Source organism: Calliphora vicina, chromosome 1, assembly GCF_958450345.1.
Source record: "Calliphora vicina chromosome 1, idCalVici1.1, whole genome shotgun sequence".
Taxonomy (NCBI): Eukaryota; Metazoa; Arthropoda; class Insecta; order Diptera; family Calliphoridae; genus Calliphora; species Calliphora vicina.
In genome coordinates this window covers 154,844,851-154,864,834 of record NC_088780.1, presented here as the reverse complement: position 1 = coordinate 154,864,834, position 19,984 = coordinate 154,844,851, and the positions used below count along the sequence as shown (strand labels likewise).

The 19,984-nt window shown below is 26.2% G+C and overlaps 2 protein-coding genes across 2 annotated transcripts; one reads left to right on the top strand and one right to left on the bottom strand.

The window, feature by feature from the left end:
• The first annotated feature begins 13,790 nt into the window (after nt 1-13,790).
• Nucleotides 13,791-15,459, top strand: LOC135959334 (uridine phosphorylase 1). The gene is made up of 6 exons (XM_065510472.1): nt 13,791-13,820; nt 13,897-14,020; nt 14,158-14,292; nt 14,371-14,580; nt 14,651-14,789; nt 14,855-15,459. Exons 1-6 carry the CDS (start codon nt 13,807-13,809, stop codon nt 15,139-15,141), a joined length of 909 nt encoding a protein of 302 aa, XP_065366544.1. The 5' UTR covers nt 13,791-13,806; the 3' UTR covers nt 15,142-15,459.
• On the bottom strand, nt 15,439-19,984 carry Spag1 (Spag1 axonemal dynein assembly factor). Its single transcript, XM_065510471.1, has 5 exons — nt 19,599-19,984; nt 19,098-19,507; nt 18,905-19,032; nt 18,720-18,847; nt 15,439-15,874 (listed from the first exon to the last, which is right to left on the bottom strand). Exons 1-5 carry the CDS (start codon nt 19,869-19,871, stop codon nt 15,452-15,454), a joined length of 1,362 nt encoding a protein of 453 aa, XP_065366543.1. The 5' UTR covers nt 19,872-19,984; the 3' UTR covers nt 15,439-15,451.

Here is a 19,984-nt window from a genome sequence, read left to right as displayed (position 1 = left end):
ATGTACCAAATTTGATCGAAATATCTTCAAAATTGCGACCTGTACTCTGCGCACAAGGTTTACATGGACAGCCAGCCAGCCAGCCGACCAGACGGACGGACATCGTTTAATCGACTCAGAAAGTGATTCTAAGTCGATCGGTATATTTTAAGGTGGGTGTTAGACTAATATTTTTGGGCGTTACAAACATCTGCACAAACGCATAATACCCTCCCCACTATGGTGGTGCAGGGTATAAAAATCGTTTAAATTATATTCTTTTTATAAAAGATTATTTCAGAAGATCTCACTAAAACCCTAAAAATCTCACACAACGCTCATTTGCTATAACATCGTCATAAGTCAAAAAAGTCGTTTCGAAAAAACGTCTTTGAGTGTTTTATGACAGTTTACTATTTCTTAAATAAATTTTCAACAAATCATGCGATTTCAGAAATATAAACAGTAGATGTTAATATCTTTCTAATCTGTATTTAACCCAAATTTTTACTTATCAAATATACGAGAAAACATGCATTTTAATTTTGATGTTTACAAAAAAAAAACACTCTCACACAAAAAATAATTGACTTTTTTGAAAACTGATAAAACTATATGAAAGATTATATTTTGTATTACTCAGTTCAAAAAAACAGGCATTTTGAGTTATGACGTTGTTGCAGCAAAAAGGCGATATGTTTACAAAAATGATGTCAAATAACTTATTTGCTGTCTTTTATGTTTTTGTACACAAAATTCGTTGTTGTATTTTCAATTTAAAATTAAAATAGAAATTATTCGGTTAATCGAATAATTTTAAATTAACCGAATAAATCTAAACCTCTATTAATTATTTGTTCGATTAACCGATTAAACCGGAAACCCGATTAATTGAATACCCTAGTAAATATGTTGGGCTTGCTGTAGTCAGCTGTTTTTGACAAGATCAGTATAGTTTTACACAAACAAAATGCTGCAAAATAAATGTCTGTATTTTAATGTTATATCTAATTTACATTGAACAAAATATATATGATAAAAATCTTTTAAAATATTGTAATTTATTAAATTTATTTTTAGATTTTGTTTATTATTTTGCAATAAACATTATCAACCATAAACAACCTTGAACTGCAATTAAACATAATAATATGACAATTAATGGTGCAATGTTTAAATTGACATTGATAATAAATAAATTTGTTTTTCAGAATGAAGTAAAAATGAGTGAAAAAATTGGATTCCCAAATCGGTATTCTGGGATATATTTTTAAATTCCCAATCCCGGAATTCGTAATAATCGGTAACGATTTAGTAATTGAACCACAATACCAACCAGAGCTAACATTTTAACAGAATAGAAAAATGTCATCAATTCATTGCATAATCCCATTCCCAACAGAACAAGTTATTTAGCTTTATTTAATGGTTTATAGTTAAATTAAATTCATTAATTGTATGAATCGATAATTTAATTACTCGTAATAAAATTCATTAAATTTAATCTAATCCAAATTGATTAGAAAAATGTTTTCTCCATTCAATTTATATTTGTTCTTAATTATTTACAACATTAATTGAAAAAGATTTTCCTATTTGTAATAGATTTGAATTGAAGAAATATTGAATCATTCAATAAATTTTATTTATTTTATTTTGTAATAGAAATAAATATAATAGAATGATTCAATAAAGAATTATTTCGATAAAGATTGAATTCTCAATGGAATGAATTCGATATGTTTGAAGTACTAAGGAAGTCTATGAATTAATTCCTAATGAATTTTCATTGAAATATAAAATTTAATTTGATTTTGAAAAAAACCCAGAAATAAATTAGGTTTGAGAATAATAGGATTCTCGACAAAAAGGTAAACTTATCTTCAATTTCAGAAATACTTTTATTATCAAAATTGTTCTCAAACCATATTCTCAAATGTATTTCAAATAACGATAATAAACCCCAGCAAACACAAATACAAACTGTAGAAATCATATGACTATAACATTTGATATTAAACATGATTCTCAAAGCTTAATTCTATAAATAACGAATTGTAACAGGAATCAATTCAATATTTGTTTAAAGTACTAATTCAAACCTATGAATTAATTCCTAATGAATTTTTATTGAAATGGTTAAGAGAAAAAATTTAACATAATTTTTGAAGATGTATTAATTCTTTTGAACTTTTGCTACCAACAATATGGTCATGTTATACCATACTCATCAATTAGTTTTAAAAATAATTCTAAGCAAAAAGGTTAAATTATCTTCAAATTTCAGAAATACTTTTATACCCAGATTGTTATCAAGCCTTATACTCAAATGTATTTTAAATAAGGATAATAAACGCGATGAATTTAACAATATTCAAACATGATTCTTAAACCTGATTCAAACCTAGACAAAGGTTTGAGTTTAAAATTTAAATTCAATTTCAGACTAATTTAAGACAATTCAGATTAATTTAAGACAAAAACGTTTGAAAAACGGCATTTTCTCAAAATGATATCAAATGTAGCCAGCAAATACTTACATTGCAAAGTAATGACTTAAAATGCTAATATATTTACTATTCACTACTTAAACATTATTTTAACACGAAAGCTAGTGAAAATCAAGCCTTTAATCATAGTCAAGCAATTGAATTAAAGTTGTATTACAATTTATTTAAATAGCATTCTCCAATGTTTGAAAAATATTTAATTTTTTCAAATATTTTTCCGGTTTAAAACATAATCACATTTGAATTAAAGACAAATTCCAACAAAATGTTCAAGTGCTTGAATTTTTGGGGCTTTGGTGCTTATTGGGCAAGTTCATTTACAAATAGGGACTTAAATAAGTAATCAATAAAAAATTGTCTTTAAAAAAGAAATTGTATGATGAAACAATATTTTTAATGAATTTGAATTAAACAGAAATGTAATCATTCAAAGGCTTAATGAATTTTATAATGAAATTATAACGAATTTTGTAAATATGTTCCATATATCAGAGATTACCAAACTACTTCTAAGTAATGCAGATAGTATGTAGTAGTCATTGAAAAGTAAGTTGTTTAGTAAGTTGTTCAGTGGGTTTGTTCAAATCTAAATATATTGTTTAAAGGCATGAGAAAATATTTGAAAAATTTGGTTTTCTCAAATGTAATTTTTTTAAATTTTTTCATATTTTAAACTGTAGTAAGTAGATGAGGCTTTTAAGAAACAAATTTTAACATATGATAAGTACAATTGTTTCAACTTTGCCATGCCTGTTTCAGTGAATAATTTAATTTAAAAGCTTTGCATACATTGATAATTAAAAGTTCTCTCTAAGCTCTGTGCAAAAAAAAAACACTCACACTGAGTGTTTTACTGTTTTGAGTAGCACAATTTCTAGATACCCTAGAAGAAATTGCCGCAGTAGTCACTTAGGTGGTTATGGCATGAAAATAAAAAATCGTAGGGAGGAAAATATAACTATTCCCTAGAAACCATAGGTCTAAAATGGATTTTGACCTTGCGGAAATTCAAAAATACATATATTGTAATTTGCGTTAACAGGTATTTTTTGAATTTTATTATTTTTATGAATTTATTTTTTTTAATTATTTTTTAATTTCCTCAAGGTCAAAATCCATTTTAGACCTATGTTTTCTAGGGCAAAGTTGCTTAGAATTCTTCGTAGAATCTTAACTGTCACACATTTATATTTGATTACAATTTAGCCATTACTGAACTACTTCTAAGTACCAAATATGGTATACAGTAGTCTATGAAAAGTATGTATTTATATCAAAATAAATGCTTTTTTGTTTCATTGTTATTTAAGAACTTTTCATTATACATTCAGCTAGCGTTCAATGCACTTGAATATTTTTCTTTTCTATTCAAACTAATATTTATTTTAATTGATGTTATATTTTTCTGTTTGTTTGTTATCAACAACCGATATGCATTTTTTATAATTTTAAAATTTAATAAACAAATAAACAAAACCCAAATAAGCAAATGCATTAAAATAAAGCAACGAAATATATAAAAAATAATTATACATAAATATTTATATACAATTATGTAGTAAAACAAGTTTTTCATTAAAATAACTTATTTATTATTTAGCAGATTTTGTTAAACATTTATACAAATTGTACAAGTTGAGAAAAAAAAACACAAACAATGTTAATAAAAATCATGATAATTTAATGTATTTAAAATATAACGTAACAAATGTTTTACTCGTATAGAAAATTGTTGATAAATGAATATTAAGGATCTGGTCATATTTGATAAACGTGATAAATATGTATGAAAAACACTGCAATATTTTATTTAATACAAAAATTTAGACTTTCGCTTTACATAATCAGTAACTATCACACAATTTTGAAAGTAGCATTTACCAATTTGAAACTACTTGTGTGACCTTACTTTCACGCTAGTCCAGACCTATGGTTCTAGGGATCCAGGTCAACCATTTTGGGGGTGGTAAATAAAGTAAATTTTTAGCTTTTTTCCTTTTTAATATTAAAACTTTTAGTAGCGCGCCTGCGCTAGTCTCTAGTTACTTCTCTATATCAAGGTAATGCAGGAGGTGTCAGCCAAATCGGTACATTGTTATTTACATTAAATTATTGACTATGAAATCAAAAACAAAAGCATAATGATACACACACAGCCTCAGAAGTGAGTATACACCAGTGAATTTTTTAAAGATCATAAAAATCATTATATTCCGGATTAAATCTTTTTTTAGAACCGAATCTATTATTCAACTCAATCTCCAACAAACCGAAACTTTGAAATTTGAATCTATGGGCAGATTTCAGGTTTTTAATTATCTTAAACAAAATCCAATAATTGTTGGTGTTTACTCACTTTTGAGGCTCATTGTAGTTGTGTAAACACATCACTAAACGACCACCATTCGCTAGTAATTTCAGTAGTAAATGGTTATCATTTAATAAAAATCATTATTATTTCTATTGTTCGACATTAGTTGCTCTTACAGAACTCACGTAAGATCAAACATACATTTGCTGAAAATAGTGAATATTAAATATTTTAATATTTTAACAATGTGAACATACCTTTGCACTATTGTATAAATATTTTATTTAACTACATAATAATAATAATACAAACAAATAAATAAAATAATGTTGCTTAAATCTTAAATGTTATTGAAGAAAAATCTAATAAATTCAAATATTTTAAAATGCAAATAAAAGGTAACAAAAAACTACTTTAACAATATTTATCATTTACCCCCAAACAAATTATTAAACAAAGAAAGTTCTTTAATATACAACAATATAAATAATATAATATACTATGTGTATGTTAACTTAAAAATAATTTCGATTTAAGAAAATATATAAAATTTCGGAAAATATACAGAAATATTAAACAAAATTACAACAATGAAATCATTAAACAACCAACAAAATATAAATAAATGAAGTGCATACAAAATTTATATGGAAAAAATAAATAAATAAAAATGTGTTTTCATTGAATAAAGTTTTGCACCGAATCCCAGCAGTTGCAACAGGTTGTGTCACCGTTCGAAAGGAATAATCTTTGATAAAATTGATCATATCATATTTAAAACATAACTGTTGTAGATATGAGTCGTATAAGCCGATCCACCGAGTCGTGAAATATTAGAATATTATGACAATATGGAATGATAGGATACCTTGTGAGTTCACTAATTATGTAAAAATAACAAAAGATTAAGTGAAAAATACAATTTTTGTGGTGAAATCTAACATTTGGCTTCATAACATTTTCTCTATTGAACCGATATTGCTGATTAAGACAATAACTTCGATTTTCGGTAAATATCTTCAATTTTCATTTAGTATTTTAGATAGCTTTACATAGCTAAATCTACTTACAATTTCATCATTATCATAAATATAAAGACTTTATATATGAAAAGTCCCCTTTTTCAATGCAGAAATTGAAAGGCAGATCATTTTTTTAAAAAAATGTTGATAACATGCTGTTATTAACATTGTGTGTAAATATGACAGCATTAACAATTGTGGAAATATAACATTCTAGTTTTTCCTTTGGATTATTCATGAAACTTCTAGAAGATAGCGCAGTGTAAATAAATAGTAACAAACAAAATTTTCCTTTTGTATTACAGACCACTTATAAAGCATTTTTTCCATTCTTGGGTACTCAGCATTCTTTAAGGTGCGACGTTTCTCAGAGCCACTTTCGGTTGTACGTACGAACTTTTTTAATGAATTTTCTTGCCTTATAATGCGGTAAACTGAAGTCTTATGTAACTTGTAATTCATGCAAATTGAATCTCCACTTTTAAATTTGTTTAAAATCTCTAATTTTTGAGAAATCGTTGTCTTTAACTCGTTTTTCGTAAATCGTCGCGATTATAGAAAATGCAATTTTAAAAATTAAGCCGTCGCGATTATATGTAGTCGTGAATACCGAGCTTGCACTGTATCTCGATTCTGTCGTCAAATTCTATATATTCTGAATTCATTTAATCAATAGGATCTCTTCGAGACAGACTCTATCATCATTATTTACCGACTGTGAATCTGGAAATTTGTAAGGCCTGAATTACTACCTCAAAAGGCATTTGGGGTATTAACACGGTCTCCTATTAGTCATATTGTCATAATGTCAGAATTGTAATTACAATTCGTTGCTGGACAGAAAAATCTTATTTTTTTTGATTATGATTGTCGTTGCATAACCGGTACAAGTTCTGATCATTCGAGCTTGTTCTCTGCTTTTATTTGAACATTTAAAAAATTAAATATTGCTGAAATACAATTTAAAAAATCTAAATAGTTAAAATGTTTTGCCAAACAAAAATGATTCTATCCACAACAAATAAAATAGCACTTGTTTAACATTGTCTCAAATTTGTCAATTTTGGACGATTAACAAAGCCAGGTGAAAATGTGCTTAGGGCCAAGTTAACGATATTTTAGGGGTAACGTTATTTACTGTTATTTCAGTAACAGTATGATAATGGCAATTTCGGTTCGAAATTGATGAAGACATAGGCGTTATTTATATTTAATTTTATCGTCTGTCGCTTTTAATATTCTCAATGTCAATCCGTTATTACTTAATGTATTTTTTTGTTTGGCAACACTTTAATACAGAAATTAAAGTCTTGTTTGAATTATGGGAAATCGTTAGCTTTTATCAACACGTGTATCGCTGAAATTCTAAGAATTGGCTGGCTGTAAAAACTTTTATTACAAGTTTTTTTGTGCAAACAGTTTTCCAGTGTCAATGTCAAGTAGGTATGTATTTTATTTATTATAAAACTAAATCTTTCTTATCATTTAAACATTTACAAAATATAAATATCAATTATTATATGCATGCCACATTAATTTGAGTAATTGTAAGCGAGACACGCGCTAGCCAGTCTTATGAATTTGTCCCCAAATATGGGGGTTTTGAAAGGCTATTGGGGACAGACAATTACGTTTGAGGATTATATTGGATAAGTATATTTGACAATATTTTTTTTATTGTCAAATATATTAAATGATTAGCAATTAAACTTTATTTATATTATTTGGATAGAAAATAGAGATGTTTGCTATATTTCCAGGGCGTCTAATTATCCGATTTTATGTGCAAAACATAATAAATTCTTACACCCATATTCATAAACAATTTTTAAATTTATCAAAGGTTTATAAAACAAAATTTCCATACGAAATTTGATTTATAAACCTTTGATAAATTTAAAAATTGTTTATGCATATGGGGGTTAATGTTTAATTCAAAGTCAAACGTACTTCTGTGATTTCGACTTGAATTTACAATAGAATGTTCTGCAGTTTATGCTAAATATTTAGCTATAAAAGATGCCACTACTAATTTAACATACAATTTGAAACGCATTGAATTCTAAAAGAAACTTTTAATAATTCGTACGAATTTTGACTTCAAGGTACCTTAAATGTTATACAATAATTCCAAATTTAATCGTTTATTGATCCATCGATATAATGTAGTTTAATTTTTCTGTAGAATTGAAGAAAAAAAAATATTTGGGGATTTTGGGGGTATTTTTCTTGCGGCAGCGATGAAAAGTACCTGGTAATCCTGACGAGAAAACAAAAGCTATAATTTAAATAGAACAATACACGAACACACATTCATACATTCATCTGTAAGGGAGAGGTTGAACGCTACGTTTGCTCTCCAACTTCCGCAAATCGCAAAACGTACTAGGTCCATTTTTTTTGCTCAAGATTACAATATTTTTACCTCAGTCAAACGGAAATGATTGTAACTACATTATTATTTAGTATTAGAAACGGAATGGCATAATCAAGATAGAGGTACATATATAGTTTTTGATGGTTGATATGAAAATGTTCTAAGTTCCACTTCTTCCAAACTATTCTTATTTCCATTATAAATCACACCAAATTATTAATAAAACTGCATTGACATACCTCCTGTAAAATTTGTGAAAAGGCACAATAAGCTAACGTAATTTGTTTTAGCGCTTAGCCTATGCCTTACAGAAGACGAGAATTTAGAATGGTGAGTTCCCACTTGGAAGCAGGGTTTTATGTGAATTGAATTGTTGAATTCTCCTTCTAATTCAAAACTGTATGATAAATTCCTCAGATAACAAAATACTACATTGTTCCTTTGGAGGAAAAGGAGAAAGTAAATATCACAAATATTTTTTTGAGAAAATGTATCATAAAATATTCCAAATTAAATTTTCAGGGGGTTACTAAAGAAACTTTTTAAACATGAGTCAATCTAATATACATATGTACATACAAACAATAAAATAAGTTTTTATTTTTCTAAAAAGAAGTATGCTAGAGAAAATATATTTAATTATAGAATCCTTAGAGTGGGTCCTGTCAATCACTTTCACGCTCTAATGGTATTTCAAATTAAAAATAAATATGTTGGTATGCAAATCATTTATTCCAAAAATTAATTTTTCCACTGTCCTTGAATTTCAATCCAAAAACATGCACTCGATGTTGTTTATTTAAGTAAATTGTTTATATAAATGTAATTTATAATATGCAATTGAGAAACTCAATTTGGGGGATTTCCCCCTAGAAATATTAAGTTAGGAAATAGAACAATATCAAGATAGGAAAATCTAAGAATGTAATAGTGAGAATAAGCTTAAAACTAAAAATAACACATTTTTGTATTCTCTTTAAGTTAGAAGAAACATTTTGTGGTAAACAAGTCATAATATTGTTCAGATCATAAGTTGCTTGCTCTTCTATCAACTGAATTTTTACCCCCTGAAATAAGAAATATTGAATTAAAAATACAAAAAAGACCTTAAGCTTAAATAACTATCATTTGAAGGTTTAATTAAAAGGTCTAAATACTTTAATTGCAAATATACATATAAATTTGTATAATTATTTAAAAAAAAAAAACGTTTTTATCACGTAGAAAATATAGAACTTAAAAGTTCTCTCTTGACTGATATTTATCAAGCACAAATAAACATTTGAGAGAGCAGTGAGATTCACAATTGTTAATGAATAAATAAATAGCGGCGAAATTCTAAACCCCAGTTCAGTCGTATACGAGTCTTTATGGCGCAAAGAACACAACACAAGAGGAATTGATTTAATATAATTTTTATTTGTAAATAAACAAAATCAAATTAATAATATTAATAACAACAAACAAGAACGTGAGTGTATTCAAAAGATCTCCAAAATATATAAGATACCTACAACACTAACAAAAATAAATAACTAAAAATAAACTGGCAGCACTTTAAGCACGCGTCTAATTTATGATAACAAAGAATTATTAAATTTATTTTTAAAATGATAATAAATATTCTAAAATAATGTTCATTTATAAGACTTCAATTGTGCTAAAAATAATTACAAATTAGACTAAAAGTGTGAAGAAAAAAACGTGATTATGTTGTAGAGTTTAAAGAGATTTAAAAGAATTAATTGTTTAAGTGATCTAAGTTTTATACTCCTCACCTCGAATGACAGCATTCCGTTTGTAAATTCTTTTGCTACCCTATTTATATTTTGATGAAGCAAAAAAAAAAGTTGCTTTAAATCAAATTTTCAAAAGTATCTGATATCTAACGAGAGCAAATCTTATATTTGTATATCACATATACGTTCGAGAATTTTGGTATTGGTCATACCGTTTCTAATTTCTATATTTTTCATAAAGCGAGAATCCATATCAAAACGTACAGAAAACAGCTATTTTCGGATTTGAAATCTTCGATTTTAATGAAATTTACCCCATATATTACGGTTCCAAAGGGTTCCCCAAATCAATGACTTTTTCATCAGAAACCCTCTCCATTTCAAAAATATCGCGATTTGAAAAATGGTGATTGGTGATTTTTACACGGAAAACAAAGATCGCCCAAAAAAAGTTTGAAAACCAAGAAAGAGAGGCATTACTCCATGAAGATTGTTGTCAAACTCAACAAGTGTTTGCAAAATCAATGAGAACTACTCAAGCAGCAATTTAAAAACGTTTGCGAGCAGCAGATTTCATCAAAATCAGGGAAATTGGGTATCATACGAATAGAAGACGGGAGACCATGAAAGCCGATTTTCATGTACGAAATTATGTTTGAACGCTATAAAAGAAAATTATTTTTGCACCGAATCATTACTTGCAATGAAAAATGGATCCATTACGATAACCCGAAGCGTAAGAGATCGTGAAGGCCGGCCAACCAACCGAATCGACACCAAACCAAATGACATGAAACCGTAAATTCCATCATGACAATGCTCGGCCACATGTTTCAATACCTGTTAACAAATATTTAAAATGAAGTGATTGGGAAGTTTTATATCACCTGTTTTATAGTCCAGACCGTGTCCCGTCCGACTACTATTTGTTTTGATCGAAGCAGAACGTTCTCTCTGGGATATGGTTCACTTTGGCCTCAAAAGATGAGCAGTTCTTTTGGAACGGAATCCATATGTTGCCAAAAAAAAATTGGGAAATGGTCATAGCACAACAATGGCCAATACTTTGTATGAATTTATATTGTACAAATGTTTCAAAATAAAATCTAAAAATTTGAAAAAATTCCGTAATTTTAAGTCAAAAAATATTTGAATGAAAAACGCGAGCAACCGAACCGAGACTATAGTGGATATATTCACCCCTATCGCGAATCAATATTTCACATGAAATAAGTTCCCTTTTCCCATTTATCATTCATAAATTTTGTTCACGTGATAAAATTCCCCATGTTGTGAAATTTTTATATTGAATTCTGTAAACATTTTGTTGCGAACAAAATTAACTACTGTGAATGAAAAGTTCATGGGAATATCACGATAGCAATTTTCCCTTCGAGGGAAATGGATATTTCATGGGAACAGAAATTTCACATGTTATTGCCGATAGGGGTGAAAGTCGTTTGAATTATGTATGTAAGTTATTTGGGGAAAGTTTATTTGAACATACAGATGGATATGGATATTTCAAATCTGCTATCTATAATGAACCGAAATATATCGAGGGCCTATATTCAAAACCCTCTATCTTTGATTTTCACGAAAATGACTTTTTGATGGTAAAATGTTCAGTAAAACATCTATGGTGTGAATTTCATTGCTGTTTTACTTGCATTTTTGGTATTACTTTTATCCGAATGCAAATAATTAATTTTCAAATATTTTTTTGGAATAATTTCTTCTTGAAATTCAATACCGAATTTTAATAACTACGCGAAAAAAACAGTTTTTTGGCTCTCCTGAAAAGTTGTGTTTTTTAAGATAGAGGATTTTGAATATAGGCCTTCGATATTATACTTTATGGGGTTGAAAATGAAAAATATATAAATTACAAACGTAATGACAAATGTCCATTGCCATTCTCGGTGAAGGGTATAACAAAATTTGTAAAACAAGCTCTTATTTAAATGCTCTAAAAAGAAGAAAATATTGTAAACCAAACTATTTATTACATTATAGAATTCATATGATTTAAGTAAATGCTCGTCACGACAAGCCAAGCATCAGGAAAATATGGATACAAGCTTTTAATCATACAACTTATATAATGTAATCATAGCTGTAAATTGTGAATATTTTTATTCAAAATATTTCCAAAAGCTTAATTATTTTTGAATTTTAGTTACATTTAAAAAAATAAATTTATATTGAAATCATTCTATATTATTCAAAATAGGATATTAATTAATATATATCTATTTAGAATATAAAGCATTAAATATTATTTGATTTCAATAGAATACGATATTAAATAAATTATACTTAAAAGTTTTTAATAAACATTTATAAAATTATACTAATAGTATTTGTATTTTAGTAACAATAAGTTGTATTTTATTTATTATATAATGAATAGATTTTAAAATATTCTAATCAATATGAAAACATGTAATTATTTTCAAATTATATTTTTATAGTAAAAATGAAATATTAATTTAGTTTATTCAACTAGTTATGAATAAAATATTATTTTACTTATTCGAAAATTTGTTGATAGATTTTATTCAAAGCAATTTTCTTTGAATAATTTTATTTCTCCAAAAAAAAGAAAAATATTTAAATATTCAACAAAAAATTTTATAATACTTTTTTATTCATAGAAATTTTCTTTGAATAATTTTATTTGTGAAAATAAAATCAAATATTTTAACAACAAATTTTTGAACAATTTTATAAAAAAATATTTTTGTTTGTGAAAATGAGCTCGGACGATAAAGATTTTTCTTCCGAGGATTATGAAAAAGATCCTTCGTTTGCTATAAATAAACAAAAACAACTTTCAAAAATAATTCAACGATATTTTGAACGTCTAATTTCACTTGCAGGGTTATTAAATAGCCTTAGGAGGAATGCCATGTAAGACGATCATTTTGAACAACTAGTTACTTTAAAAACTGTTTTTAAAAATAATTCATTTTCTTCTTCACAATTTAAATTAATAATAAACCTCAAATTGAAACCATTAATCTGTGTCCATATTCTAGTGATAATCAATGATTAATTAGTAGTTTTTAAAAATAGAATATTAGATATCAGAGAAACAATATCTAAGAAAAAACAAGTTGAATCTGAAAAAAATTTGTAATTCGTTTCGAAAATAACTTTTTCAACTCAGAATGCATCAGAAGACATTTTACATCAGTATTATTGTGAAATAAAAATATTCTTTAACATTTATTAGAATTATTTCTATTCTGTAATTTTTGGAAAAATAAATTTATTTGTTTCAAATTTGTGAGAAATAAAAATATTTCTAAAGTTTTACTAGAATTATTTCTATTCAATCATTTTTTGTTTGAATAATTTTAGTTTTTTGTGTTTTGTTTGAATAAATATTCCAAAGAAATTAGTTGATTTTATTTGTATCTAAATGAAATAAATTTAAATTTTATTCAACTTTGTTTTATTTGAATATATAAAATTTTACTATTTTCTAAAAAAATATCAATATAATTTAATTAAACTAATATAAAATGATTTTATTTATTATTTATTTGGTTTTAAAAGATATAAATATGCATAAATTTAACTGTAAATATTATTAATAAATTAGAGAAATACTTTAATTAACTAATAAATAATTTGGAAAATAAATATTTATAATTGGAAACAAAAGCTAAAATAATATAAAAAATATTTATATTTTGTATTTTATTCACAAGTTACAGCTATGAATGTAATAAATAGTTTGGTTTAATCCAAAGTTTACTGCTAATTATTATAAAATGTCAATAAAATTTCGAACAAATGTAAATTGAAAATTTAAAGTTTTTTGATAATCGTTTTTCTTTTCAGATATTTAATTTCAAATATGTCCAACTCAGGGTAAGTGTAATATGGTCTATAATTTCAAAATTCTTATTATATATTATAAATAATCATAAAAATATCACTATTTTAGTTTTCCAAATTTAAAAAATTGCAATTTGGATGCAATGAAATCAGATTTCTTGTATCACATTGATATAAATGTACCGGATACGAAAAATACAGCTGATATACAAGCACAATTTGGCGATGTTAAGGTATTAAATATTTACAAATCACATATTGGGCGGAAAACCCCTTCATTTCACCAGCACTTCATAGAGAAAATACATTCATTATAAAAACCCGATTCGATTCGATTCAAATTTCTTTAAATCACTATTTTTTCCAACAGTTTGTTTGCATGGGTGGCACTAAGAATCGTATGCTCGATTTGGCCAAATATTTACGCAGTCTTATACTGCCTGAACATAATAATGACGAATTGATTGACATTAGTGCGGCCGGTAATCGTTATGCCATCTTTAAGGTTTGTTTTATAATTTCATCAACTTTGATTTGAATCAACTTTGAAAATAAAAAACATGTCATTATTATCTTGTGAAAGGTGGGTCCTGTTTTGTGCTGTTCCCACGGTGTGGGCATGAGCACCATGAGTGTGGTTTTGCATGAATTGTTAAAACTGGTTCACTATGCCAAGTGTCAGGATCCCATATTTATACGAGTGGGAACAAGCGGTGGTATTGGTGTGGATCCTGGCACAGTTGTTATCACCAAAGATGCTTATAATGGGTATTTGAGAAATGAACATGAAATTGTAAGTACCAGAGAGAGGTCTTCATTACAGTTATTCTTGCTTAACCGATTCTTGTTTTTATTTTTTAAAGGCCATTTTGGGCAAAAGAGTTGTGCGGCCCGCCAATTTTGACAGTTGTTTGGCCCAAGATCTTTTGCACTGTTCAAATGGATCGTTTAACTACAATGTTGTGTTGGGTAATACAATGGGTGCTGAGTGTTTCTATGAAGGTAAATTTTAAAACTATTTAAAATAAATACAATTATTAATCCGATTATAACATTTCAACGATCAGGTCAAGGCCGCTTAGATGGCGCGAGTTGTCATTACAGCGAAAGTGATAAAATGGCATTTATACAACAGTGTTACGACAAGGGTATACGCAACATTGAAATGGAAGCAACCATGTTTGCATCTCTAACCAAACATGTGGGTGTCAAGGCGGCCGATATATGTGTGACACTGATAAATCGTCTCAATGGCGACCAAATTCAAATTACGAAAGACCAAAAACACGAGTTTGAGCAAAGACCCTTTAATATAGTGGGTAAATACATTCAAAAGGTTTTGGCGGAGAAATGATATAAAAAAACAACATTATTTTTATACATAATTATTAGGCCAGTCACAAGCATTCCGCACGGAATGGTTTTGATTCCGTAGGATTTATTGTTTTCCACAAAAACATCTAAATTTGTCACTTCCACTTAAATAACTAAAAGTGATTTCATTCCACATAAAATGTTCATTTTAGTTTCTCTGAATTAAAACCGAATATGGAATCAATTTCACTTTCGATCGGAATGCAATTATAAGCCATAGAACTATATTTTTAAATAAATATTTTAATTTTTATTATTATAAATGTGTATCTGTTAACATAAAATCCATTTTAAAGTTCTTCTATAAGTTTTTTACCTTTTACTGCCTTATTCATTAGATAATTACCGGGCAGTCGTATTTCTGGCTTATTCACATCTGGAGCAACTTTCTTTTCTGGCATTTTCTTGTCTTCTTTGTTATTTGCCAAGTTTTTACCCAAATTCTCGGCCGCTTTAATAAATTTATTTTTAACTAACCGATTTGGTTTGACCAAATCTGCCAGATCGTAATTTATTGATTTGGGTTTTGATTTCGGTTTTGGATTTTCGCTTTGAATTGCTGGTTTATTTTTAGACGATTCTTCTTGTATTTGCAGACGTGTAGCATTTGGCGGTGGCAAGTCTTCGTATTGCTTACGCAATTCGTTAGTGGCTTTTAGAGCCACTGAATTTCCCGGATCCAATTGGAGGACATTGTTGTAAAGTTGATAGGACTGTTGAAGAAAAATCAATAGAATTTTAAAGTACAATAAAATCATTTAAAAATGTATTTTTTTAAAAAAGTACTTTTTAAAACGTACTTTCTTTTAAAATAAAAGTACCTTTTAAAATAAAAGTACTTTTTAAAATAAAAGTACCTTTTAAAATAAAAGTACCTTTTAAAATAAAAGTACCTTTTAAAATAAAAGTACCTTTTAAAATAAAAGTACCTTTTAAAATAAAAGTACCTTTTAAAATAAAAGTACCTTTTAAAATAAAAGTACCTTTTAAAATAAAAGTACCTTTTAAAATAAAAGTACCTTTTAAAATAAAAGTACCTTTTAAAATAAAAGTACCTTTTAAAATAAAAGTACCTTTTAAAATAAAAGTACCTTTTAAAATAAAAGTACCTTTTAAAATAAAAGTACCTTTTAAAATAAAAGTACCTTTTAAAATAAAAGTACCTTTTAAAATAAAAGTACCTTTTAAAATAAAAGTACCTTTTAAAATAAAAGTACCTTTTAAAATAAAAGTACCTTTTAAAATAAAAGTACCTTTTAAAATAAAAGTACCTTTTAAAATAAAAGTACCTTTTAAAATAAAAGTACCTTTTAAAATAAAAGTACCTTTTAAAATAAAAGTACCTTTTAAAATAAAAGTACCTTTTAAAGTACCTTTTAAAATAAAAGAACCTTTTAAAATAAAAGTACCTTTTAAAATAAAAGTACCTTTTAAAGTACCTTTTAAAATAAAAGTACCTTTTAAAGTACCTTTTAAAATAAAAGTACCTTTTAAAATAAAAGTACCTTTTAAAATAAAAGTACCTTTTAAAATAAAAGTACCTTTTAAAATAAAAGTACCTTTTAAAATAAAAGTACCTTTTAAAATAAAAGTACCTTTTAAAGTACCTTTTAAAATAAAAGTACCTTTTAAAGTACCTTTTAAAATAAAAGTACCTTTTAAAGTACCTTTTAAAATAAAAGTACCTTTTAAAATAAAAGTACCTTTTTAAATAAAAGTACCTTTTTAAATAAAAGTACCTTTTTAAATAAAAGTACCTTTTTAAATAAAAGTACCTTTTTAAATAAAAGTACCTTTTAAAATAAAAGTACCTTTTAAAATAAAAGTACCTTTTAAAGTACCTTTTAAAATAAAAGCACCTTTTAAAGTACCTTTTAAAATAAAAGTACCTTTTAAAGTACCTTTTAAAATAAAAGTACCTTTTAAAATAAAAGTACCTTTTAAAATAAAAGTACCTTTTAAAATAAAAGTACCTTTTAAAATAAAAGTACCTTTTAAAATAAAAGTACCTTTTAAAGTACCTTTTAAAATAAAAGTACCTTTTAAAGTACCTTTTAAAATAAAAGTACCTTTTAAAGTACCTTTTAAAATAAAAGTACCTTTTAAAATAAAAGTACCTTTTAAAATAAAAGTACCTTTTAAAATAAAAGTACCTTTTAAAGTACCTTTTAAAATAAAAGTACCTTTTAAAATAAAAGTACCTTTTAAAGTACCTTTTAAAATAAAAGTACCTTTTAAAGTACCTTTTAAAATAAAAGTACCTTTTAAAATAAAAGTACCTTTTTAAATAAAAGTACCTTTTTAAATAAAAGTACCTTTTTAAATAAAAGTACCTTTTTAAATAAAAGTACCTTTTTAAATAAAAGTACCTTTTAAAATAAAAGTACCTTTTAAAATAAAAGTACCTTTTAAAGTACCTTTTAAAATAAAAGCACCTTTTAAAGTACCTTTTAAAATAAAAGTACCTTTTTAAATAAAAGTACCTTTTTAAATAAAAGTACCTTTTTAAATAAAAGTACCTTTTTAAATAAAAGTACCTTTTTAAATAAAAGTACCTTTTTAAATAAAAGTACCTTTTAAAATAAAAGTACCTTTTAAAATAAAAGTACCTTTTAAAGTACCTTTTAAAATAAAAGCACCTTTTAAAGTACCTTTTAAAATAAAAGTACCTTTTAAAGTACCTTTTAAAATAAAAGTACCTTTTAAAATAAAAGTACCTTTTTAAATAAAAGTACCTTTTTAAATAAAAGTACCTTTTTAAATAAAAGTACCTTTTTAAATAAAAGTACCTTTTAAAATAAAAGTACCTTTTAAAATAAAAGTACCTTTTAAAGTACCTTTTAAAATAAAAGCACCTTTTAAAGTACCTTTTAAAATAAAAGTACCTTTTAAAGTACCTTTTAAAATAAAAGTACCTTTTAAAATAAAAGTACCTTTTAAAATAAAAGTACCTTTTAAAATAAAAGTACCTTTTAAAATAAAAGTACCTTTTAAAGTACCTTTTAAAATAAAAGTACCTTTTAAAGTACCTTTTAAAATAAAAGTACCTTTTAAAGTACCTTTTAAAATAAAAGTACCTTTTAAAATAAAAGTACCTTTTAAAATAAAAGTACCTTTTAAAATAAAAGTACCTTTTAAAATAAAAGTACCTTTTAAAATAAAAGTACCTTTTAAAGTACCTTTTAAAATAAAAGTACCTTTTAAAATAAAAGTACCTTTTAAAGTACCTTTTAAAATAAAAGTACCTTTTAAAGTACCTTTTAAAATAAAAGTACCTTTTAAAATAAAAGTACCTTTTAAAATAAAAGTACATTATTAAATAAAAGTACCTTTTTAAATAAAAGTACCTTTTTAAATAAAAGTACATTTTTAAATAAAAGTACCTTTTTAAATAAAAGTACCTTTTTAAATAAAAGTACCTTTTTAAATAAAAGTAACTTTTTAAATAAAAGTACCTTTTTAAATAAAAGTACCTTTTTAAATAAAAGTACCTTTTTAAATAAAAGTACCTTTTAAAACCCCATTTTAAATCTAAATTTTTAAATATTTTTTATTTACCTCTCTTCTCCTGCCATAGGCATAATTAGCCTCCGCCAGGCGCAAACGGGCTTTTAAATTAGTGGGCTCCAATTTAAGACACTGCTCACAGTCCTTTATTGCATCCAAAAATTGTTGTTGCTTAAAGTCTAAAAGAAACACAAATTACACACATTTCTTCTAATTTCAACTCTTAAAAAACCTACAGGTCAAAGCCCGATTATTATAGGCTGCTACCGCTTTATCGGGACAAGCCTGTATGGCTCGGGAATACTCGTTTAAAGCATTGTTATATTCTTTGGAGCGAAAATACTCATTGCCACGCAAACGGTATCTGAACAAAAGAACAAAAAGTCATTAAATTTGGTATAATTTTATATTCTTCTAAAAACCACTTACTCTTCCGATATTTTTTCTTTTTCGATTTCCGATAATTTTGACAATTTATCTAAAGGTTGTAACTCCTCTTCAGCTGTTATTTCGGTAATTGTTAAAGGCTGTTTTATAAATTTATCCATATTTATACGATTTTTACGTTCTACTTCTTCCTGTTCACGCTCTTCTGCCAGGTCCTGGCGTAATATTTCCTCTTCAGCATCATATTTATCCCATTTATTATAGTCAGTGGATTTGATTCTTTGAGTTGATTGGGATTCTTTACTAGTATTCGTAGTATTGTTAGATTTTTCTTTATTATTTTGCTTTTGTAGAATACGTCCAGTTTTACGTATAGGAGGCATTAGTGATTCAGTTTCTTCTACGAGATTCTGTAGCTTTTTATCGGTAGTTTTAATATCCTTGTTCCAGTCCTATTAAAGAAAATTAAAACAAAAATGTTGTAATGAAAATTCTATTTGGATTCTGTAAATTAGCAGTTAATTGTAAAATGTTTTAACTTACATAGATGGGCTTTATTTCGTTAGAATTTAAAGCTTCACGTCCCTTTATTTGCTCCTCGACTCTAAAGAGACGACTTTGAGGTTTCAGTTCCTTTAATTTCTCCTCAGCACATTTTGTCAGATCCGGATAATAGCCCTCTTCATTGGATCTCAAAATGTGCACAATTTTTTCAATTTCTTTGCCATCTTTACATTCTCTTATATATTTGAAATCCAAATGATGTATGGGAATACCATAACGTTCTAGTAAGGATTTTTTGTTATTATTTTCCATTTTTAAATTTATTTTATATAAATTAAATTGTTTGAAAATTTGTATTTTAAATAATAGTATATTTTTAACAATCAAACAAATTGTTTCGTTTCCAAGGGCTACCTGTGGCCGAA